Raw genomic sequence first — 24,878 nt, forward strand, 5'->3', positions numbered from 1 at the left:
CTGGCTCCTCCTCTTCCTTTCTCCTTTCCTCTTACCGCCCCCCCCCCCCCCCCCCCCCCACCCCCCCTTTTGTCTACCTTCGATTTTCCAGCATCTGCAGTTCCTTCTTGAACATTCTGAGCTACTATCTATCTCACTGGAGAACCTTGGACTAGTGGGCACCTTGATTGTAATCATGTATTGTCTTTCCGCTTTTCACGATGAACTAATCTAAAAAAACAAGCCAATAAATGAACAAAATGCTTACTCTTGTGAAATATATGGTGTGCTCACATTTGCTTTAACAGGTAATAAATAACATTAACGCAGATAAACTTCACAGCTCAATTTATTTACAAGAAAATAATTACATAGATGCAGAAATTCACAGGAAGAAACCCATGGTACAATATTTGAAAACATCAAGGGATTGAAAGATTTTATCTGGCGCAGGTTCTTGATTAGTACGGGTGTCAGGGGTGATGGGGTGAAGGCAGGAGAATGGGGTTGAGAGAGAAAGTTAGATCAGCCATGATTGAATGGCAGAGTAGACTCGATGAGCCGAATGACCTAATTCTGCTGCAAGAACTTATGAATCTTTATGCTAGACACAAATTCCTGGAGTAACTCAGCGGGTCAGGCAGCATCTCTGGAGAGAAGGAATGGGTGACGTTTCGTGTCGAGACCCTTCTTCAGACTCCATGTTCTCCAGAGTCGCTGCCTGACCCGCTGTGTCACTCCATTACTTTGTGTCTTTTTGTGTAAACCAGGATAGAGTCATAGAGTGATACAGCGTGGAAACAGGCCCTTCGGCCCAACTTGCCCACACCGGCCAACATGTCCCATCTATACTAGTCCCACCTACCTGCTTTTGGCCCATATCCCTCTAAACCTGTCCAAATGTTTTTTTAACAATCGGCAGTTCCTTGTTCCTGCATTGCTAATCAAGGACAAAAGGACAAAGGAAATTTATTGTCACATACACCAATTGGTGCAGTGAACTTTGAGTTACCATGCAGCACACAAATAAGATAAGCGCAACACTTTAGAATTTAACATTAAACATAAAACACATCCCCCCACAGCAGAATCAACGTTTCCCACTGTGAGGGAAGGCATCAAAATTCAGTCCTCTTCCTCATGTTCACCCGCGGTCCCATCTAATCAAGTGGAAAGGGTTTTTTCCATCTCTGCTACCGATAAACAGACTAGCTGGAAAGACTGGTCTGTCCAGTAGAATCAGCAACCGTTCACAGTTTACATAATGTTATGAGTTTACATACTGTTGTTTCCTTGTTTCCACAATAAGATTCCTGGCTTCGGCTAGTTCGGAGTTCATTGCCACCTCCAGTTTAAATTCCATTTGGAATATTTTGGAGGACCAAGAAACCAAGAAAGATAAATTTTGCAAATGATCTCTCTGTATGTATAATTCTTTACACTGTAGACTTTTGGACTTTAGAGATAGAGTGTATAAACAGCATGTAGAATTAAAGTTTAGAGATGCTGCGCCCACTGAGTCCACGCCGACCCCGCACACTAGCATTATTCCCACACACACTAGGGAGCAATTTATAATTTTTACCGAAGCCAATTAACCTACAGACCTGCACGTCTTTGGAGTGTGGGGGAGAAACTGGAGCACCCAGAGAAAACCTACTGCCCTGGTGACAGCATTGCCAAATTAAATAGAAATTTATAGGAAACTAAATCAGATTGCTTCACAGATTCTTGCAAGATGGACTCTGTTTCACATTACAGCCTCCGTTTGTTTTCACTTTTGGTTCTACTTCACTCCTTCACTTATTCCTTTAATCCAGGTCATTTTTAAGAACAGACCCCTTTCCATTGACTCCATTTACACCTCACGCTGCCTTGGCAAGGTCAGCAGCATCATCAAGGACTAGTCGCACCCTGACCACTCCCTATTTCCCTCTCCCATTAGGCAAGAGGTACAGAAGTGTGAAAACACAGAGAGAGAGAGGGGGGCAGAGAGTGAGGGGGGTGGGCAGAGAGAGAGAGAGGGGGGCAGAGAGAGAGAGAGAGAGAGGCAGAGAGAGAGAGAGAGAGAGGGAGAGAGAGAGAGAGAGAGAGAGAGAGAGAGAGAGAGAGAGGGAGAGGGAGAGAGAGAGAGGCTTGCATTTGTTTATCAGGACTTCAAACCTCTCTGCCTGGGATACATTTTCAAAAATCAATGTCACCAATTTAGCTTTCCCACCATCACTCAGTATTGCAGTGAAAATCAGAAACTTTTGAGATTAAATAAAATTTACTAGTGAAGTTGATTGTTTTCCGGGTGCCCGTTACATTATAAATTGTCTTTCCAACTGTGATTTTAGTTTAGTTTAATTTAAAGATAAATGGTGGAAACAGGCCCTTCGGCCCACCAAGTCCGTGCCGGCTATCCTTCACACATTAGGGACAATTTACAATATTACCGGAGCCAAGTAACCTACAAATCTGTACGTCCTTGGAGTGTGGGAGGAAACCGGAGTACCCGGAAAAAACCCATGTACGTCATGGGGAGAACGTACAAACTCCGTACAGACAGCACCCGTAGTCTCTGGCGTTGTGAGGCAGCTACTCTACCGCAGTGCCACCATGCATCTGGGATTCAATCCAGAAGGAATGGGATACAGGTCTCTTGCTGCCGGCAATGACAGGGTCTCCTCTGCTAAATTAATCGGGGGAAAAACGTGTAACACTAATTACTAATTACTATTCGGGGGGGGGGGGGGGGGGGGGGGGGGGGGTTTACACAGGCGTGGGAAGAGGCAATCTCACTAGTAGATTGGACTGACAGGAAATGAGACACTCAGGAAACCAAACTAAATGGTTTTGTTTCCAGTGTGACGATCTTTTGCCACTATAAGGAAGCACCTTTAGAAAGTCAAGGAGGAATTTCTTTAGTCAGGAGGTGATGAATCTGTTGAGTTCATTGCCAGACACCTGTGGAGGTCGCCAATGGATATTTTAAGGCAGAGATTGACAGATTATTGATTAGTACAGGTGTCAGGGGTTATGGGGAGAAAGCAGGAGAATGGGGTTGAGATGGAAATATAGATCGTATATAGCGGGGTAGACGCCATGGGCTGAACGGCCTAATTCTGCTTCTATGACTTATGAAAGCCTTCATTTGAAGGGAACTGCAGGCTTGAGGAGTCTGAAGGCCGGTTACTTCTCTTAATATCTTGTGTGTTTAAAGGCGGCATTTTAAAATCAGTTTTTAAGATAAGAAACTGAAAATATTTCATTAGTGCATACATTCAACATGTACGTACAGCACTATTTTTTCTCATTAAGTAAACTACTTGTGTATGTTTGAATATTTCCTCTTTCTGAACAATTTTAATGCTGCTCTATCTCTTCTGATCCTCTTACTCCAGTAGTCCCAGAGATCACTAATATTTCCCACTTCAGCCGAGCAGACACACACGCCTTCTGTCTGAACCGAAGTTTAGTTTAGAGATACAGCGCGGATACAGGCCCTTTGGCCCACCCAGTCTGCCCATGACCAGTGATCCCCGCACATTAACACTATCCTACACATACTAGGAACTATTTACACTTATACCAAACCTGCACGTCTTTGGATTTGTGGGAGGAAACCGAAGATCACGGAGGAAACCCACGCAGGTCACGGGGAGAACGTACAGACAAGCACCCGTATACGGGATGGAACCCGGGTCTCTGGCGCTGTGAGGCAGCAACTCCACCGCGCCGCCCGTGATCTCTCCTAATCCTGCAAGTTTCTGGTTGTGTAGGAAGGAACTGAAGGTGCTGGTTTACACCGAAGATGGACACAAAATGCTGGAGTAACTCAGCGGGTCAGGCAGCATCTCTGGAGAAAAAAGGAATAGGTGACGTTACAGGTCAGAACCCTTCCTCATATCGAGGCCGGAACAGATCAGGGTTGGCAACAGATGACCTCAGGAAGGGTGGAGTCCATAGTGACCCATTGTTGGCTGGGGAAGTTGTGCTAATGACAGGGATACAAGGATGGGAACAGTGGGACTAGGGTGTGAGATGGGGGTAGGTGGGGAGGGAGGGGTGAAGAATGCATCTCTGTTGCAGGGCCTGTTTTTGATCTGGTCTTCTCCGTCTTTCAGTCTGAAGAAGGGTCTCGACCCGAAACGTCACCTATGTCTTTTTCCTCAGATATGCTGCCTGACCTGACCTCATGTATAGCCCTGTCCCACGGTACGAGTTCATTCCAAGAGCTCTCCCGAGTTTGCCCCGATTCGAACTCGGAGATTTACGGTAATGGCCACTCGTCGGTACTCGGGGCTCTCGTGGACATTTTTCAACATGTTGAAAAATCTTCACGAGTCTTCCCGTGCTTACCTGCCATTAGCAAGTGTTCCCGAGTACCTGCCGTTAGCGTTACGAGCCGCTAAGAGACGTTCCCGAGCTCCGACGTACCCGCTACGTTCATTCTCCGTGCTTACCACGAGTTTGATTTTTTTTTTAAATCGGGGGAGCGCTTGGAATGAACTCGTACCGTGGTACAGGGGTATTATTCCAGCACTCTGTGTCTGTCTTCAGCCTCTGTTCGGGACTGTGTTCAGGGAGAGGTTGCGGGGAGGAGAAAAAAAAATCCCCTTCACCGAATCATGCACACTAAAATAGTTAAAATAGTTAAGGTAGCAACATTCATCCTTGGCGACTTTAAGCGAAAAACAAAACTGAAAGCAGTATATGGTTAAATATAATTAGTTACTAGAACTCATGTCCCGACAGCTGCCGCCACTTTAACATCAACATCGAGGAGTATATTTGTGCTTCTCGAGAAAGCCAGATGGCAAATCAGCTTATCAGTTACCCGCATGCTGCAGGTTAATCTGCTCTATCACATTTGCACAGTTGCACGCCCGAGCTCCAACATGCTTGTTCTTGTAATATTCCCATCGATTCAGATATAAACAGCAGCAAAAATCTATTTTGTGACAAGATTACAAAAAATCAATTTGCCCAACCCCCAGGCCGTCTGACTGACTGTTCAGACAAGCCGACTTGAGGATGATTCGTCTCCCCCCCACCCCCAATTACATTTTCTTCGGCCGGACAAACAGCACATTTAAAAAATGACACACACACACAGATCGTGGTTTACACCGAAGACAGGAAATCTTTAAGCGTGGCCTTTGTGCTCGGCTGCTTCTGCTCAGAATTCAACAGCACCTTGAGGCGAGAGCATTGCAGGTTCTTCCCTTTCACTGACTTCAAAGAGGGCGAAGAAGTGGAGGGTGTCACCACAGACGTCCTGGAATGGTAAATGCAAAGTTTATTAAAACAGCAATGCTCAAAACATTTATAGTTGAGGCAGCATTGCCAGGAATCCAGGGCCCGTGCTTTTGGGAGACATTGGGTGGGCTAGGACGTTCTTGGGGCAAAATTAGGCCATTCAGCCCATCAAGTCTACTCCACCATTCAATCATGGCTGATCTATCGTTCCCACTCAACCCCATTCTTCCCATAACTTCGGACACCCATACAAATCAAGAATCCACCTTAAAACCAATGTTGCTTGTTAGTTTAGTTTATTGTCACGTGTACAGAGGTACAGTGAAAAGCTGTTGTTGCGTGCTATCCAGCCAGCCAGCATGCTAAATATCCACTGACTTGGCCTCCACAGCCATCCATTGCAATGAATTCCACGGATTCACCACTGACTAAAGAAATTCCTTCTCATCTCTTTACTAAAGGTACGTCCTTTTATTCTAAAGGGCCTGTCCCACTTGGCTGTCATTTGCACCTCATTTACGAGTCATATGTAAAATAGGTTGACGCGTTGTGACGCACGGGTAGCGTGTGGGTAGCGCGGGACGGGCGCACGGAGAGGCATGGAGGAGTGTGGAGTTGCGTGCGGTATCGCATGGTGCTCCAGGATTTCGTGCTGCATGAAATCCTCGCACGCCACCTGCGTGATGTATCGCGTACGCACGGACGCATTGGCGTCGCACGCTGCGTCCCGATGTCTCAGGTGGCGACGCATGGTTACATCACCGTGCGCCCCGCCCATACGCAGTCGGCCACAATGAGAAAATAATTACGGTGTAAGCATCAATGCTTTCAGAGTAATATCTTCAGCGTAACACCTTAATAAGTATCACTTTTGAAACATCCTTAGTTAAGGATGTTTCAAAAGTTAACATCCAGGTAAGGATCGCAGATTTTAAATCCTAAGAGAACACTAGTAACCAAATTAGTTTTTTTTAAATAACCACCAACAATTTTACCAACATCATTTAAAAAAAAAAAAAACACAAACTAATTCTTTAGCTGTGTTCAAACCCTCAAACTGCTATCATGGAATACAAGTTTGTGTTTGTTGGGAGTATTTCAGAAAGTTTAAAAGTAATTGAATTTTTCCAGCAAACAATAATTTTATCAATGTTTCACTTAACAAATGATGTCAATACGCTGACTAATTCTACTTGCAGAGCAGATAAAATATTTGAAGGCGCATGATGACGGGTGATGACGCGCACGGCCGTCGCTCGACTGCCGCGTGTCAGTCACTACCGGCCTGTCGCGTAAAGGACGGCCAAGTGGGACAGGCCCTTAAGGCTATGACCTCTGCTCCTAGACTCTCCCACTAGTGGAAACATCCTCTACACATGCACTTTATCCAGGCCTTTCACTATTTGGTAAGTTTCAATGAGGACCCCCTCATCCTTCTAAACACTAGTGAGTGCAGGCCCAGTACAGGTGCACAACCTTTTATCCGTAGATCCAAATAACGAAAACCTCCGAATAGCGGCCATTTTTTCGGTCCTTGAAGAAAGGTCCTTGAAAATGTTCACCGAGGGCGGCCCGCAGAGGTGACAGCGGAACCTCCGGTCGGTCCTCGAAGAAAGGGGAACTAAATCCCCATTCATAAAAGAGAAGGTGAGGGTATATTGCGCGGGAAGGTTAATAATTGACAATATGCTGCTGCCTGCCCGCTGAGTTAAAAAGTTCCCACGGTAGACTCACGATACACTGAGTCTACCATGGGAACTTTTTACCTCAGCGGGCAGGCAGCAGCAGATTGTCAATTATTAACCTTCCCGCGCAATATACCCTCACCTTCTCTTTTATGAATGGGGATTTAGTTCCCCTTTCTTCGAGGACCGACCGGAGGTTCCGCTGTCACCTCTGCGGGCCGCCCTCGGTGAACGTTTTCAAGCGCAAGCACGGAGATCCCAGACACCCACAGCCAACAGCAGCCCAGCCCAGCCCCGCTCCAACTCCAGAGGAAAACTGCAAACTGGCCGGAGACGTCAGGACCACCAGAAGCCGTTCCCCGAGCTGCGCCCCCTCATCGGGACACCGACCCCCAGGCCCACTGCAAGCACGGAGATCCCAGAGACCCACAGCCAGCAGCAGCCCAGCCCCGTTCCAACCAAAGATCTTTGGTTCCAACTACAGAGGAACCTGGGTTGCGGATGACGGGGCGCAGCTCTGGGCGTCGTAGGGGCCCATCGGGGAGCGGGTTCCTGTTGGTCCTGACGTCGCCGGCCACCTGCCATCCTCCGGGAACTGTACCACCCTTGCAGGAGAGTGGGGTTGTTTGCAGTTGCAGAGGGAGGGGGCAAGGGCGGTACAACTCCCAGTCTCAGCTCCAGTCCAGGGGGGTGGCCGGAGACGTCAGGACCAACGGGACACCGACCCCCAGGCCCACTGCAAGCACGGAGATCCCAGAGACCCACAGCCAGCAGCAACTCCAGCCCAGCCCCGCTCCAACTCCAGAGGAACACGTAGGGGCAGAAGCTGATGGTGTGCAAGGTACGTCTTGTTCTTGGGGTGGCGGATGAGGGGGCGCAGCTCGGGCTGTGGGCAAACTGCCACTTGTCGCCGTAGCGGCCCATCGGGGAGCGGATTCCTCTGGAGTTGGAGGGGGAGGGGGGTATTGTGCTGTTTGATCGCCCCCTGCTATCCCAGGGACAGGGAGACACAACGGCTTTTTAGACTGGTGGGCAATCACTTCCAAAGTTCTGCCCACACAGTCAGTACACTTCTCCTACACTGCATTTCATACAAACATTTATTCTGCAAGAAAAAACTACATTGAAGACACAAACTCGCGACCGAGTAACTGCCAGGATCGAGGCGCAAACTAGGCCGCCTAAGGGCATGTAGCCCCGCTAGGGTGACATGAGTGCGAGAGGTGATTCAATGCTGCGGGCACATTTACAAATTCAGGAATTCATTCAACACGCTGCATTTCATACAGACATTTATTCTGCAAGAAAAAACGACATTGAAGACTCAAACTCGCGACCGAGTAACTGCCAGGATCAAGGCGCAAACTCGCGACCTTGCGGATATGAGCCGAGCACTCTACCACTGAGCCAGCCATTAAAATCTACGCTACAAAAAATTCCATTCCGAAGACCGACAAATTCTGAATTACGAAAAGTGTCTGGTCCCAAGGCTTTCGGATAAAAGGTTGTGCACCTGTACCTTCAAATGCTCATCATACGCTAACCCACACATTCCTGGGATCATTCTTGTAAACCTCCTCAGGACCCTCACCAGTGCCAGCACATCCTTCCTCAGATACGGGGCCCACAACTGCTCACAATATTCCAAATGCGGTCGGACCAGTGCCTTATAGAGCCGCAGCATCACATCGCTGTTTTTGTATTCCTTGGAATGCAGGAGGATGAGGGGTGACCTTGTACAATGAGAGGGATAGATAAGGTAGATGCAGAGTCTTTTACCCAGAGTAGGGGAACCAAGAACCAGAGGATATATAGGTTTAAGGTGAGGGGGGAACGATTTAATAGGAACCTGAGTGGCAACATTTTCACCCAGAGGGTGGTGGGTGTATGGAACGAGCTGCCAAAGGAGGTAGTTACTATAAGGACATTGAAAAGATATTCAGATAGGTACACGGATGGGACAGGTTGAGAGGGATACGAGCCAAACACAGGCAGGTGGGACTAGTGTTGGTCGGCATGGGCAAGTTGGGCCAAAGGGCCTATTTCCATGCTGTATGACTATTTCAATTAGACATACTAAAGCCTTCAAATCTAGAAAAACTAAAGCTTAGTTTAGTTTTGAGATACAGCGCGGAAAAAGGCCCTTCGGTCCACGCCGACCAGCGATCCCTGCTCACTAGCACTATCCCACACCAGGGACAATTTACAATTTTTACCGAAGTCAATTAATCCTCAAACACGCACGTCTTTGTAATGTGGGAGGAAACCGGGAAAATCCACTCGGTCACAGGAGACAGGGCAAAGTCTGTACCCACCGCACCCGTAGACAGGATGGAACCCGGGTCTCTGGCGCTGTGAGTCAGCTTCTCTACCGCTGCACCACCCAGCCGACAATTGACTATCATTTATTGTTACATCAAACACTGTGCTTCAACAAACGTTGCAGGACATTCGATTTCTGTCACACAATGATTATAAATACACACAAGACTGCAGATGCTGGAACGCTGAGCACACCAGAAAGTGCTGGAGGAACTCAGCGGGTCAGACAGCGTTAGTAGAGGGAAATGAACAGACAGCGGACAGAGTCTCAGTCTGAAGAAGGCTTTCTACCCCAGACATCACTGATTCATTTTCTCCAGAGATGCTGCCTGAGCCGCTGAGTTACTCCAGCATTTTGTGTCTATCTATCTTCGGTGTAAACCAGCATCCGCATGTTCCTTCCTGTACAGAGGATGTTTCAGGTCGAGACCCATTTGCTCACTGATTATCTTCTTCTTTCGTATGGCATGCACAGCCTAAAGTTGGAAGTAGACTTGTTCTAATTGATCTTGTTTGTGCACGTCGGATCGATTGCATTCGTTGAAACAGGTTGGACCTCGTGAAGGCTGCAATCTCCCAACCCACTCCACTGATCATGATTCGAGTTGATGTTTACATTTTCCGCCATGCGTTCCTTGCTTACCACAATCTGCTGATTGTGGGCACACTGGCCAAAAATGGACTTTGTCGTTCCACGTTCCCCAGCTTGTGGCTGCTGACTGTCTACATTAGAGACTTCAAGTGGTCGTAGAGTGGAAACTGGACCTTAAGCCCAACTTGCCAACACCGGCCAACATGTCCTATCTACACTAGTCCCACCTGCCCACATCCCTGTAAACCTCATGTATCTGTCCATATTCCTCATAAACATTACGATCAAACCTGCCTCAACAGCCTCCTCTGGGAGCTTGTTCCCGACAACAACCGCCCTGTGTGTAAAACGTTACCTCCTAGAGTCCTATTAAATAATTCCCTCCTCACCATAAACCTATCTCCTCTGGTTCATTAAGCGAAATCCCTGCTGTTATTGTCATAGAGTCACACAGGGTGGAAACAGGCCCTTCGGTCCCACCTGCCCATGTCAACCAACATGTCCCATCTATACTAGTCCCACCTATCTGTGTTTGGCCCATATCCCTATAAACCTGTCCTGTCCATGTACCTACCTGCCCCAATGTTATAACATATACCTCATCTACCTCGTCCATCAGCTCGTTCCATGTACCCACCACCCTGTGGGTAAAGAAGGTAGGTTCTCCCTTAACATCATCATCATCGTTGAACGGGATCGTAAACGCAACTACTGAAGTGTGGATGGCCGTTGGCTCGCTAGGAGCTCATCTGCCCTTTGACAGGTCTTGTTTTTGTTCCTGCTGGGGGTCCACAGCCCCCTCCTCACCGGGCAAACCAGGGTGGGGGAGACAGTTTAGTCGCCGACAATCTGACCATGGAGCGGGTAGCACGGGACTCCATGGTACCCGTGGCGGGGGGGGGGGTGAACTCCCCTCCCTCAGGTTCTCGTTAAATCTTTCTCCCCTCATCTTAAACCTATGTCCTCTGGTTCTCGATTCCACTACTCTCTGGGCAAGACAATTCTCTGCGTTTACCCGATCTATTCCTGTCATGGACTTGTACACATCTATAATATCATCCCTGCGAATAGAGTTCTCGCCTGCACAATCTCTCCCTGTAGCTCAGACCCTTGAGTCCTGGCAACATCCTTGTAAAGAGTCTTATATAAAAGATCAAGAAACAGTAAAAATATATAATTACCGTGGAGTTGTAGCTTGGCTCTTGCTTTCTGAACTCGATTTATTCACATTTGGAGAGTATTTGGTTGCTTTCTCTGTAGACTGGGGCATCCTCCTTGCTTCGAGTGTCTTTAAGTCCGTTTTTGTCTTGGCTAAGCTTCTTGGGATGTGAGGCCTCACAGCAAGAGATCTCCTTCTCGCTCCATTGAATCTTGAAGTTTCCTTACAGGTATAGCATGTAACCAACTGCAGGGAGTGAAGGAAGCTTAGTTAGCGCATGTCCGCTCAAAATCAAAGCTGGAATCCAATTTTTGTTTAAATATAAACGTACATCGTTTTTGAACAAGTAAATTAATTCAAGGAATTCTGGAAATCTCGCAACATCATTAGCATCGTAAAGTAAGTAAGTTTATTGGCCAAGTATTCACATACAAGGAATTTGCCTTGGTGCTCCGCCCACAAGTAACAACATGACATACAGTGACAGTTACGAATGACTCAGAAAACACTACACATTAATAATAATAAAACATTAATGATAGAACATCATTGATCAAGCATATGAACCAACAAATTACCAGATCAAAGGGAGGCTACAGATTTTTGGCTGTTGAGTAGAGCAACTACTCGTGGATAAAAGCTGTTTTTATGTCTGGCTGTGGCAGCTTTGACAGTCCGGAGTCGCCTTCCAGAGGGAAGTGATTCAAAGAGTTTGTGGCCAAGGTGAGAGGGGTCAGAGGTGATCTTGCCCGCTCGCTTCCTGGCCCTTGCAGTGTACAGTTCATCAATGGAGGTGAAGGTTGCAGCCAATAACCTTCTCTGCTGGTCGGACGATTCGCTGCAGCCTCCAGGTGTCGTGCTTGGTGGCTGAGCCAAACCAGACCATGATGAACAGACTCTATGATGTGTAGAATTGGACCATCATTGCCTGTGGCAGATCGTTCTACATTAGTTCTCATCAATAACATCGCCTGTCCAGGCCGACCCCTATAACTGCATCCCAGTGCCGCTGCCAGGACAACGGGCCTTTATGGCCAAGACTAGACGATGCTTTTAAAGGGGTGTCACAGTGGTAGAGTAGCTGCCTTACAGTGCCAGAGTTCGATCCCGACTAAGGGTGCTGTCTGTACGGAGTTTGTGCGTTCTCCCCGTGACCACCTGGGTTTTTTCCAGTTTCCTCCCACACTCCAAAGACGTGCAGGTTTGTAGGTTAATTGGTTTCGGTAAAGATTGTAAATTGTCCCTAATGTGTGTGGGATAGTGCTAGTGTACGGGGTGAACGCCGGTCGGCACGCACTCGGTGGGCCGAATGGACTATTTCCGCGCTGTATCTCTAAATTAACATTGGACTTGAAAATGGTACCAGATCGTGCCGGAAATGTGGCGACTCTTATGTACTGTCTCAGTGTTTTAGTTTTAGAGTTACAGAGTGGAAACAGATCCTTCGACCCAATGAATCCGCGCCGACCAATTGTCACCCGTACACCGGTTCTCTCAAATAGACCAGGAACAATTTACAGAAGCCAGTCAACCTACAACCCTGCACGTCTTTAGAATGTGGGGGGAAACCAGAGCACCCGGAGAAAACCCACACAAACTCCATACAGACAGCACCCTTAGTCAGGATCAAACTTGGGTCTCTGGCGCTGTGAGACAGCAACTCTACCGATGCACCACTGTGCCGCCCCCCCCCCCCCCCCCCCGTGTAAATCTACTATACTTACATAGTATAATAGATTACATAGCAGTACTCAAGTATGATTGTGCCTATGTATCTTGTCCCTTCTTTATTTACATCTGCAAGGTTTTGTGTTATGCTACCGTATCAGAATTACATTAAAGCTAAATGAGACAAGAGGCCGCCGATGCTGGAATTGTAAGTAAAATGAAACAAACCGCTGATGGACAGATGACAGTTTGGGTCAGGACCTTTCTTCAGGCTGATCTAGACAACTTTGGCTAGTTAGAGATACATCATGGAAGCAGGCTCACACCGACCCGTTCACACTAGTTGAACGTTAACCCATTTCTACATCCACGCCCTACACGGGGGGGGGGGGGGCGATTTACAGCGACCAATCATCCTACAAACCTGAACATTTTTGGGATGTGGGAGGAAACCGGAGCACCCGGAGGTAACCCATGATGTCACAGGGAGAATGTGCAAACTCCACACAGACAGCACCCAAGGTCAGGATCAAACCGGGGTCTCTGGCACTGTGAAGCAGCATTATTGTGCTGTCACAGAGATATTTACTTTCTTACCAATGCCTACTATATTGTGTTGTGCTGAAGCAAAGCAAGAATTTCATTGTCCTATCTGGGACACATGACAATAAACTCACTTGACTCTTGACTTGAAGACAAACAAATATATTATTGTTGCTTGCGCCCTCTATAGGTTGAATTCTGTACTTCTAGTTGTCTATAGCCTGGGACTGGATGTCAAGTATCCCAACATGCTTTGGGAGGATGCTACTAGCTAGAGACAAACAGAGCAAAATGTGGGAGCCAGTGTAACAAAGGAGCGCAGTGAAAATGGGCACGTCATTGACATCTGGTGCGAGCAGAACTGTAGGTAGCTTCACGGCTAAGACAGTACGGCCTTGAGAAGATAAGCCTGGAAAGCACATATTGCAAAATCATCATCATCGGCGGTCACTCGAAACGAGTATGACTGTCCTCTCATGGAGGACCCCTGTGCGTGACCTTGTTCAATGTTGGGAGACTGGTGCACAGACAGCCACCCCACGGCCCTTGACAGATCTGGGTCAGGATCCAGTGGCATGGAGTCCAAGACGACCGGAGACCCTTTTCTGCTGCAGCCTTCATCTGCCTTCCCAGCCGTTGTGATGCTCCACTAAGGTAGGCATCGTCCTCCGCCTGTTCCACCGTTGAGGTCTTGGGTGGATTGCTCTTTGTCAGAGACCTCCCCCTCGACCTTACCGCCATGGGTGGCCCTAACAGGAGCATCGGTGGCGACAACCCGGGAACAACCACCACAGGAAGGAGGGACCCGAGTTCGAAGCTCAGAGAAGACTACCCCTACCAACAGAGTGAATCTGGTCAATTCATTCATACGGGTAATATCTGACACTAAGTCATGAGTTTTGTGATTTAGTTTAAGAAGTGATGTTGAAATAGTAAATGAGAAGTTATTAGAAGTCAATTGTTTGCATGTATGTTTAAAGTTACTCGAGTGTTAATAAAGATTAAGTTGTACTGAACTAAATTAAACCTTGGTTTAGAGTCTTTTGTTCGAGTCGCCCTATAGAGGTAATAGGGTCAACATGTCCATACAAGGACGTCTTCTGAATGCAGTTTTCCGGCAGTGAATCCAGGACTTATTCTCAAATGTTTTCCAAGGAATTGTCTGTTGGGGGCAGCACGGTGACGCAGCGGTAGAGTCGCTGCCTTACAGCACCAGAGACCCAGGTTCGATACTGACTACGGGTGCTGTCTGGGTGTGTGGAGTTTGTATGTTCTCCCAGTGACCACGTGGGTTTTCTCCGGGTGCTCCGGTTTCCTGCCGCACTCCAAAGACTTTCTAGGTTTCTAGGTTAGTTGGCTTTGGTAAAACTGTAAACTGTCCTGAGTGTGTGGAAAGTCGCGGGGTGACATCTGTATGGTTGTGAGTAGTCGCCCAAAAGAGTCGTACCTTTTTCTGGTCGCCAATGGATTTTCAACATTTTGAAAATTTTTGGCGACCTGCTGCGACTATGACGGGCGCCGGTAAGTCGCCGGGAAAAAAATTGCGTAAATGGGACAGGCCCTTTATGCAGTCTGACCCATATATAATTTCAGAAATTTGGTTGATCATCACGGTGCCTCGAAAACGACAACAACAACTGTTGTTTTGTCAAGCTGCATGATAGTAAAACATATAATTAAAATTCCAAACAAATTAGCACCAACACTTCCTCCTCGATAACTATCAGCATAGAGAGGAGCACCTGAAAGCTGTGTGCTCGGTCCCCTACTCTACCTCTCGCGATACCCTTGATTGTGTAGCCAGACAGTTCTAATGCCAGCTTTAACCTTGCTGGCGATACCACCTAATGTTGGAAGAATACTGGAAAACGATGAGTCACAGAACAGGAGGGTGATTGATAACCTTTTTGAATGGTGCCAGAGCAACAACCTTGCTCTCAGCATTAGTAAGGCACAAGAGCAGATTGTTGAAAGGCAGCATAGTCCTGTAGTCTGCTGACTTCACACATCATGAAGTCCTTGGAGAGAGGCTGGCAGGTTAAACCCTACCTGGACCCCCTGCAGTTCGCTTACCAGATAAAGATGGGGGTGGAGGACACCATCATCCACCTGCTCCATCATTCCTATGCTCACCTGGATAAGCCTGGAGGCACTGTAAAAGTCATGTTTTTGTACTTCTCCTGGGCCTTTAACACCATCCGGCCTGCACTGCTAGGGAGAAAGACAATAGACAATAGGTGCAGGAGTAGGCCATTTGGCCCTTCGAGCCAGCACCGCCATTCAATATGATCATGGTTGATCATCCACAATCAGTACCCCGTTACTGCCTTCTCCCCATATCCCCTGACCCTGCTATTTTTAAGAGCCCTATCTAGCTCTCTCTTGAAAGCATCCAGAAAACATGCCTCCACTGCCCTCTGAGGCAGAGAATTCCACAGGCTCACCACTCTCTGTGAGTAAAAGTGTTTCCTCGTCTCCGTTCTAAATGGCTTACTCCTTATTCTTAAACTGTGGCCCCTGGGTCTGGACCCTCCCCCCCAACATCGGGAACATGTTTCCTGCCTCTAGTGTGTCCAAGCCCTTAACAATCTGACGAAGATGCGGGTGGATGCTCCATTGGTGTCCTGGATCACCAAACTACCTGACTGGACGACCACAATGTGTCAGCCTACATAACTGTGTCTCGGACATGGTGGTGAGCACCACAGGGGACGGTCCTCTCTCCCTTCCTGTTTAACATCTACACCTCGGACCCCAGATATAACTCGGACTCCAACCACATGCAGACTCTGCAAATGTGGGCTGCATCAGTGAGGAGAGGGAGGCTGAATACAGAGGTGTAGTCAACGACTTTGTTGAATGGTGTGGGCTGAATCACCTGCAGCTCAACACCGACAAGACTAAGGAGTTAGTGGTAGACTTTAGGAGGAGAGGAACACCCCTGTCCCCTGTCTCCATCAATGGTGTGGATGTGCAGTTTACCAGGGTGTACAAGTACCTTGCAGTTTATCTGGACAGTAAACTGGACTGGTCCAGGAACGCTGAGGCCCTGAACAAGAAGGGACAGAGCCGGCTGTACGTTCTGAGGAGGCTCCGCTCTTTCAACGTCTGCAGTAAGATGCTGCACATGTTCTACCAGTACCGACTGGTGCGAGTGCCATCTTTTTCGCTGCCGTGTGCTGGGGCAGCAGGGTGAAGGCTGTGAATGCCAATAGGCTTAACAAACGTTGCAATAGTCCCTGCCTCAACTACCTCGTCCGACAGCTCGTTCCATACACCCACCACCCTTTATGTGAAAAAGGTACCTCTCAGATTCCTACAAAATCTTTCCCCTTTCACCTTCAGCCTATGCCCTCTGGTTCCCAATTCCCCAACTTTGGGCAAGAGACTCTGTGCGTCTACCCGATATATTCCTCTCATGATTTTGTACACCTTTATAAGATCAACCCTCATCCTCCTGCGCTCCAGGGAATAAAGTCCCAGCCTGCTCAACCTCTCCCAAAAGCTCAGACCCTCAAGCCCTGGTAACATCCTTGTAAATCGTCTCTGCACCTTTACTAACCTACCCTGATTCAATGAGTGCTGGAAAACAAACAACAAACTGTATGCGGCATAGCAACCCAATCGTGCTACAGTCGGGCCATATACAATAGACAATAGAGGTCAAATAGACATTTCCACCACCAACAGATCAAATGAAAACTTTACAATTCTGCCACCACCAAGTTATTAACGATAATGCACAAATATACTAAACAGAGGAAAAGAAACATCTCCTTTCCCACCAAATGTCTGGTCTACGGTAGATGGCACAATGGGCTAAGTGTTCGGCTGGCAACCGGAAGGTAGCCGGTTCGAATCCCGCTTGGAGTGCATACTGTCGTTGTGTCCTTGGGCAAGACACTTCACCCACCTTTGCCTGTGTGTGAATGTGTGTGAGTGATTGGTGGTGGTCGGAGGGGCCGTAGGCGCAGATTGGCAGCCACGCTTCCGTCAGTCTGCCCCAGGGCAGCTGTGGCTACAGAAGTAGCTTACCACCACCGAGTGTGACTGAGGAGTGAATGAATAATGCGATGTAAAGCGCCTTGAGTATTAGAAAGGCGCTATATAAATCCCATCCATTATTATTATTATTACCACATTTGGACAGGCACATAGATAGTACAGGTTTAGACGGAGATGGGCCAAAAGTGGGCATTAGTGTAAATGGGGCATCTTGATAGGCATGGACAAGTTGGGTCAACGGGCCAGGTTCTGTGCTGTATGACCTTATAACTCTATAACATTTAAAAGACAATTAGATAGGTACATGGATAGGAAAGGTTCGACGGGAGATGGGCCAAACTCAGTCTGGAGAAGGTTTTCGACCCAAAATGTCACCTATTCCATTTCTCCAGACATGCTGCGAGACACGCTGAGTTACTCTAGTTTTTTATGTCTATCTTAGGGTGGTTCATTTGCCCGAGGATCAATCAAGGGTCTCCAATGAGAATGATAGCAGCTCAGGACAGCTCCAGTTGTTAATAGGTCAGTTCAGTTGCTTGATAACGGCTGGGAAGAAACTGTACCCGAATCTGGAAGTGTGTATTTTCAAATTCCGTATATCGTGCCTGATGGGGCAGGGGAGAAGAGGGAGTGGCCAGGGTGAGACTCGTCCTTGATTATCATAAGGTCTCATGAGCAGTAATAGCAGTAAAGTAATAGGAGCAGAATTAGGCCATTCAGCCCATCAAGTCTTCTCCGCAATTCAATCATAGCTGATCTACCTCGTCCTCCTAACCCTATTCTCGTCCCATCGCCCCATAACCCTTGATTATGCCATGCTGATGGAAGTGGCGGCGCTGTTAACAGCTGCGGCTCGCCTGCAGTCCGTCTGTCTTTAATTTTTTCTGTTGTTTTTTTGGTCTTGTTTTGGTTAAGTTTTAGTTTGTTGGGTTGTGTTAGAGGGGGTGAAACATGTTCTCTGTCTCTTCCTTCGGGGGAATGCGACTTTTTCGTGTCGTATCCCCCTTCTCTGCCTCCGTCTGCGCTGAGGCCTAATGGCGGAGCTGGCGGCCTCCAACCTGCGACTGACCCAGAGGCAGAGCCAGCCAGGACTCACCAACGAGAGGCTGGCCGTCTTTGGGGCTAAGACAGCGGTGGCCCGACTTGCTGGTGCGGCGTTCTGGCTTTCGGCGGCGGCCTGGAGCTGATGCAGCGGAGCTCGGAGCTGAGACTGCGGGACCCGGAGCTGGGCAGCAGTCTGGAGCTGGGGCAGCGGCCCGGAGCGGAGACTGTGGGGCTCGGAGCTGAGACTACGGGACCTGGAGCTGGGGCGGCGGCACGGAGCGGAGACTGCGGGGCTCAGAGCTGAGACTGCGGGACCTGGAGCTGGGGCGGCGGCCCGGAGCGGAGACTGCGGGTCTCGGAGCTGGCACTGCGGGACCCGGAGCTGGGGCGGCGGCCCGGAGCGGAGACTGCGGGACCCGGAGCTGAGGCGGCTGCCCGGAGCGGAGACTGCAGGACCTGGAGCTGGGGCGGCGGCCCGGAGCTGATGCTGTGGCGGGCCGTCTCGGAGTGGAGACAGAGTTCCGGCTTTCGGCGGCGGCGACATCACCACGGAGGTCCGCTGGACTGGAGAGCGGCATCTTCGGCCTGGATCGATCGCCTCAGCGCAGAGGGAGAACAAGGAGGGAAGAGACGGAGACTAAGACTTTGCCTCCATCACAGTGAGGATGTGCTTGGTGAACTCACTGTGGTGGATGTTTAATTTGTGTTTATTGTATGTTTTGTTATTATTGATTCTGTGTATGACTGCAGGCAACATAATTTCGTTCAGACCGAAAGGTCTGAATGATAATAAAGGATCGGTCTGTCTGTCTGTCTGTCTCTGTGTCTGTGTCTGTGTCTGTGTCTGTGTCTGTGTCTGTGTCTGTGTCTGTGTCTGTGTCTGTGTGTCTGTCTGTCTCAATGTCTCCATGAGGCAATGGAAAACAAACATCTTTTCCCAAAAGTGATAAGACGATGATGATCTTGAAGAAAGGTCTTGAGTCGAAACGTCACCCATTCCTTCTCTCCAGAGATGCTGCCTGTCCCTCTGAGTTACTCCAGCATTTTGTGTCTACCTTCGATTTAAACCAGCATCTGCAGTTCTTTCCTACACATGATGACATTGGCACTCTTCTGGGGTCCGCAAAATTACGCATTGTGTCCTCCGGTGATTTGGTTCATACCTTGCTCAATCAAACTCCTGATGTGCATCAGATACTGTGAAGGTTATGGGTCTGGCAGGATGCCGACGAGTTTTGCTCCTGAGCCAGGTGTATCTTTAGTCAAGCTGTTCCAGTACCGCTACAACATTGACATCTTTTGGGAAAGAGAATTGTGGACGCAGCCCCGATCATCACACAAACCAACCTCCCTTCCATTGACTCCATCTACACCTCACGCTGCCTCGGCAAGGCCAGCAGCATAATCAAGGACCAGTCGCACCCTGGCCACTGCCTCTTCTCCCCTCTCCCATCGGGCGAAAGGTATAGAAGTGTGAAAACGCACACCTCTAGATTCAGGCACAGTTTCTTCCCAGCTGTTCTAAGGCAAGTGAACCATCCTACCACCAACTAGAGAACGACTATCTTACTTCATTGGAGACCCTTGCTCTACCTTTGATCAGACTTTACTGGCTTTACCTGGCACTAAACGTTATTCCCTTTATCATGTGTCTGTACACTGTGAACAGCTCGATTGTAATCATGTATTGTCTTTCCGCTGACTGGTTCGTACACAACAAAAAAGCTTTTCACTGGTACACGTGACAGTAAACTAAACATAGCAGATGCTGCCTGACCTGCTGAGTTACTCCAGCCCTGAATTTGAAGGTGTGTGTTTTCACACTTCTAGACCCGTATCAGGGGCTGAATGTGGGCTCAAAGTTCACTGTGTTCATTTTACATTTCATCAGATTATGAAGTGGTCCACGACTGCATGTCATGGAGATTTATTTGTGGGGGGGGGGGGGGGGGGGGGGGGGGGTAGATGCAAACATTAAACGCTGCTTCAGTATCAAGAGCTGCTTCAGTATCATGTGGCCCCAAAGATCACTACGTTCATTTTACATTTGATTATAAAGTGGTCTGTGAATGGCGCAACAAAACTTAATCAGATCCTGCTTGGATGTTGTCCAAATGGCAAGTAACACTTACGCTTTACAAGTGTCAGGCGATCGACATAAACAGGACTCTAAACACCTCCTACTGACACTCAGTAACATTAACAGCAAATACCTCATCATCAATACCTTGGAGAATGCATCCATAAACTGAATTGGACCAGGCATGTAAATATTCTGCCGACAATAACAGATCAGGAAATTCAGTGGTAATAACTTCCCCCACCATTTTCTAAGACATGGGTGGGAGCACTCAATGGTACTTTATTATCCCATGTACCTAGATACGGGTTAGAACGGGTGTCAGAGGTTATGGGGCAAAGGCAGGAGAATGGGGTTGAGGAAAAGATAGATCAGCCATGTTTGAATGGCAGAGTAGACTTGATGGGTCGAATGGCCTAATTCTGCTTTTACAACTTTAGTTTAGAGACCCAGCGCGGACTAAGGCCCTTCGGGCCACCGATTCCTCGCCAACCAGCAATTCCTGCACATTAATACCTGTACATCTTTGGCGTGTGGGAGGAAACCGGAGTTCCTAGAGAACGCACAAACTCCGTACAGACAGCACCCATAGTTAGGATTGAACCCAGGTCTCTGGCTCTGTAAGGCAGCAACTCTACCACTGCGCCTACCGTGCCACCCTAAACATGAACTATGCGTGTATCAATCCAAGTGTCTTTTAAATGCTGTTATTGTACCTAATTTATTCAGTCATTGTGTTCATCACTCTAAAACAGGGGTTGGCAACCTACGGCCCACGGGCCCGAAACCCGAAATCATCCGGCATGCAGGCATTTTTTTTTCTCCTGAAGACTTCCGTCATCTAGAATCCTAGAACGAGCGCAGACAGTGAGCGCGGCAAAACTACGGTTAGCTGTGGCGGAAAGCGACTCTCTCTCAATACCCTCCCTCCCTTCCGCTCAACGGCTAATCACAGCCCGGTTTACAGTCGAGATATGGGGCAGTGAACGAAGCGCTAGGAAGGGCATGAAAAGATGATAGATCGAGTCCAGAAATATTATGAGGCGACTACTTACCTTTAGCAAAAACTGGTAAAATGCTAATAGATTTATGATGATTCTAACATTAGTTGTACTGTTATAGTAATAACAATATTTGATTTTTTTAGCTGTGGCCCACCATCAGCTCACAGACATGGGTCCTGGCCCCAATGCAGAACAAAGATGCCGACCCCTGCTCTAAAACATACTACCTCCACTAGTGTAACTGCAATGTGCATCAGATACAAGATGTACTGCTGCCACTTACTACGGTTTTTTCATTACACTCTCCCAAACTCACACTTGCAAGCACCAGCACCACCTCTTGCTGCAAATTACACATCATTCAGTCATAGAAATAAATTACCGCTTCATCATCATTTCAAACTACCAATGTAACACTTTAATATGCATGTGTAAGAAAGAACGGCAGATGCTGGTTTAAATCGAAGGTAGACACAAAATGCTAGAGTAACTCAGAGGGTGAGGCAGCATCTCTGGAGAGAAGGAATGGGGCGACGTTTCGGGTCAAGACCCTTCTTCAGATTGATGATAGAATGTAGTTGGAGACAGTAAGACTCTTGGAAGAACTGGGAAGGGGAAGGGGATGGAGAGAGAAAGCAAGAGCTATCTGAAGTTAGAGAAGTCAATGTTCATACCGCTGGGGTGTAAACTACCCAAGCGAAATATGAGGTGCTGTTGCTCCAATTAGCGCTGGGCCTCACTCTGACAATGGAGGAGGCCCAGGACAGAAAGGTCAGATTGGGAATGGGAGGGGGAGTTGAAGTGGAGATCAGGTAGGTTAAGACGGACTGAGCTGAGGTGTTCAGTGAAGTGTTCGTTTCACTGAACACCTCCGCTCAGTTAGTATTAACCTACACTGAACACCAGCTTGTACAGATGCGTTGTTGAAAGCATTTTATCTGGATGCATGCATCACAGCATGGTTTGGGTAAAAACTCCCATCCACGATGTGGACACAGCCCAGACCATCACACAAACCAACCTCCCTTCCATTGACACCATCTATACTTCACGCTGCCTTGAGCATAATCAAGGACCAGTCTTCCCCTGGTCACTCCCTCTTCTCCCCTCTCCTATCAGGTTTGAAAACACATACCTACAATTTCAGGGACAGTTTCTTCCCGGTTGTTATCAAGCAACTGAACCGTCCTCTCACCAACTAGAGTGCGGTCCTGACCTCCCATCAAACTTATTGAAGATCTTTGAGCTATCTATTATCGGACTTAGAGAGGCCCGGGAGCCGTGACAGAGGGAGGAGCGACCTTCGTGTGGTGAGTTAAAAACCCATCGCGGGGCTTGTCTCAACAGAGGCCCGGGAGCCGTGACAGAGGGAGGAGCGACCTTCGTGTGGTGAGTTAAAAACCCATCGCGGGGCTTGTCTCAACAGAGGCCCGGGAGCCGTTACAGAGGGAGGAGCGACCTTCGTGTGGTGAGTTAAAAACCCATCGCGGGGCTTGTCTCAACAGAGGCCCGGGAGCCGTGACAGAGGGAGGAATCAAAATCTGCAACGTTCCATTCGCAGATCTCACTTCCAGAGAAGGAGTCTGGTGGAAGCCTCTGATTGGTCAAACGGACTAGAAGAAGCAGCCGTTACAGGACTAGAGGAAGCAGCTGATTGGCTTGTATCCCGGGTAAGGCTTTATTGTATTGGGATAAGGGGGGAGAATGAGGGCCAGGGCAGTTTACTGTTCTGGATGTCAGATGTGGGAGGTCATGGAGTCTGAGTGCCCTCCAGACGTCCACATCTGCGCCAGGTGCGTCGAGATGGGGCTCCTAAGGGACCGTGTTAGGAACCTGGAACAGCAACTTGATGACCTCTGTCTGCTCAGGGAGAGCGAGGAGGTCATAGATAGGAGTTACAGGGAGGTGGTCACTCCAAGACCACGGGAGACAGAAAACTGGGTCACAGTTAGGAAGGGCAACGGGCAGAGGCAGGGACTGGTGAGTACCCCGGTGGCTGTACACCTTGAAAATAAGTACTCATGTTTGAGTAAAGGTGGGGGAGACAGCCTACCTGGGGGCAGCGACAGCGGCCGGGCCTCTGGCATAAAGACCGGTCTTGTTGCTCAGAAGGGTAAGGAAAAGAAGAGGAGGGCAATTGTAATAGGGCACTCTATAGTCAGGGGGTCGGATAGGCGATTCGGTGGTCGCAGACAGGAGACCCGGATGGTAGTTTGCCTCCCTGGTGCCAGGGTCAGGGATGTGTCTGAACGTATCCAAGAAATCCTGAAATGGGAGGGAGAGGAGCCTGAGGTTGTGGTACATATAGGTACCAACGACATAGGTAAAAAAAGAGAAGAGGTCCTGAAAGAAGAATTTAGGGAGTTAGGTAGAGAGTTAAGGAGAAGGACTGCAAAGGTAACAATCTCAGGATTACTGCCTGTGCCACGCGACAGTGAGAGTAGGAATGGAGCGAGGTGGAGGATAAATGAGTGGATGAGGGACTGGTGCAGTGGGTATGGATTCAAGTTTCTGGATCATTGGGACCTCTTTTGGGGAAGGTGCGACCTGTACAGAAAGGACGGGTTGCACTTGAACTCGAGGGGGACCAATATCCTGGCGGGGAGATTTGCAAAGGCTACTGGGGAGACTTTAAACTAGTATGGTTGGGGGGAGGGACTCAAATTGGGAAAGCTAGCAGTCAGTGTGTGAGGCAGGAGGCAGAGACTGGTAGCACTCTGACCCAAAATGTAGGGGAGAGAGAAGAAAAAGACAATAAACAGAGAATAAGAGAGGGTGGGTTTCTTAAATGTGTATATTTTAATGCTAGGAGCATTGTAAGAAAGGTGGATGAGCTTAGAGTCTGGATAGACACCTGGAAGTATGATGTTGTGGCGATCAGTGAAACATGGTTGCAGGAGGGCTGTGATTGGAAACTAAATATTCCAGGATTTCGTTGCTTCAGGTGTGATAGAATTGGAGGGGCAAGAGGTGGAGGTGTTGCATTGCTTATCAGGGAAGATATTACAGCAGTGCTTTGGCAGGATAGATTAGAGGGCTCGTCTAGGGAGGCTATTTGGGTGGAACTGAGAAATGGGAAAGGGGTAGCAACACTTATAGGGGTGTATTATAGACCGCCAAATGGGGAGCGAGAATTGGAAGAGCATATATGTAAGGAGATTGCAGATATTAGTAGTAAGCACAAGGTAGTGATTGTGGGAGATTTCAATTTTCCACACATAGACTGGGAAACACATTCTGTAAATGGGCTGGATGGGTTGGAGTTTGTAACATGTGTGCAGGATAATTTTTTGCAGCAATACATAGAAGTACCTACTAGAGAAGGGGCGGTGCTGGACCTCCTGTTAGGAAATGAGACGGGTCAGGTGGCAGAGGTATGCGTTGGGGAACAGTTCGGGACCAGTGATCACAATACCATTAGTTTCAATATAATTATGGAGAGGGTCAGAACCGGACCTAGGGTTGTGATTTTTGATTGGAGAAAGGCTAACTTTGAGGAGATGCGAAAGGATTTAAAAGGAGTAAATTGGGACATTTTGTTTTATGGGAAAGA

The 24,878-nt window shown here is 48.3% G+C and overlaps 1 protein-coding gene across 1 annotated transcript in view; it reads right to left on the reverse strand.

The window, feature by feature from the left end:
• Positions 1-4,438: 4,438 nt before the first annotated feature.
• c2h18orf21 (chromosome 2 C18orf21 homolog) overlaps positions 4,439-24,878 on the reverse strand; it is a 64,220-nt gene continuing 43,780 nt past the window's right edge. The window contains exons 5-6 of the mRNA XM_033014342.1: positions 11,004-11,227; positions 4,439-5,242 (exon numbers count right to left, since the gene is read on the reverse strand). Of these exons, the coding sequence (XP_032870233.1) occupies positions 5,089-5,242; positions 11,004-11,227 (378 nt within the window). The 3' untranslated portion in view covers positions 4,439-5,088. The remainder of the gene's footprint in view (positions 5,243-11,003; positions 11,228-24,878) is intronic.

The sequence above is a fragment of the Amblyraja radiata genome, chromosome 2, assembly GCF_010909765.2.
Source record: "Amblyraja radiata isolate CabotCenter1 chromosome 2, sAmbRad1.1.pri, whole genome shotgun sequence".
Lineage (NCBI taxonomy): Eukaryota > Metazoa > Chordata > Chondrichthyes > Rajiformes > Rajidae > Amblyraja > Amblyraja radiata.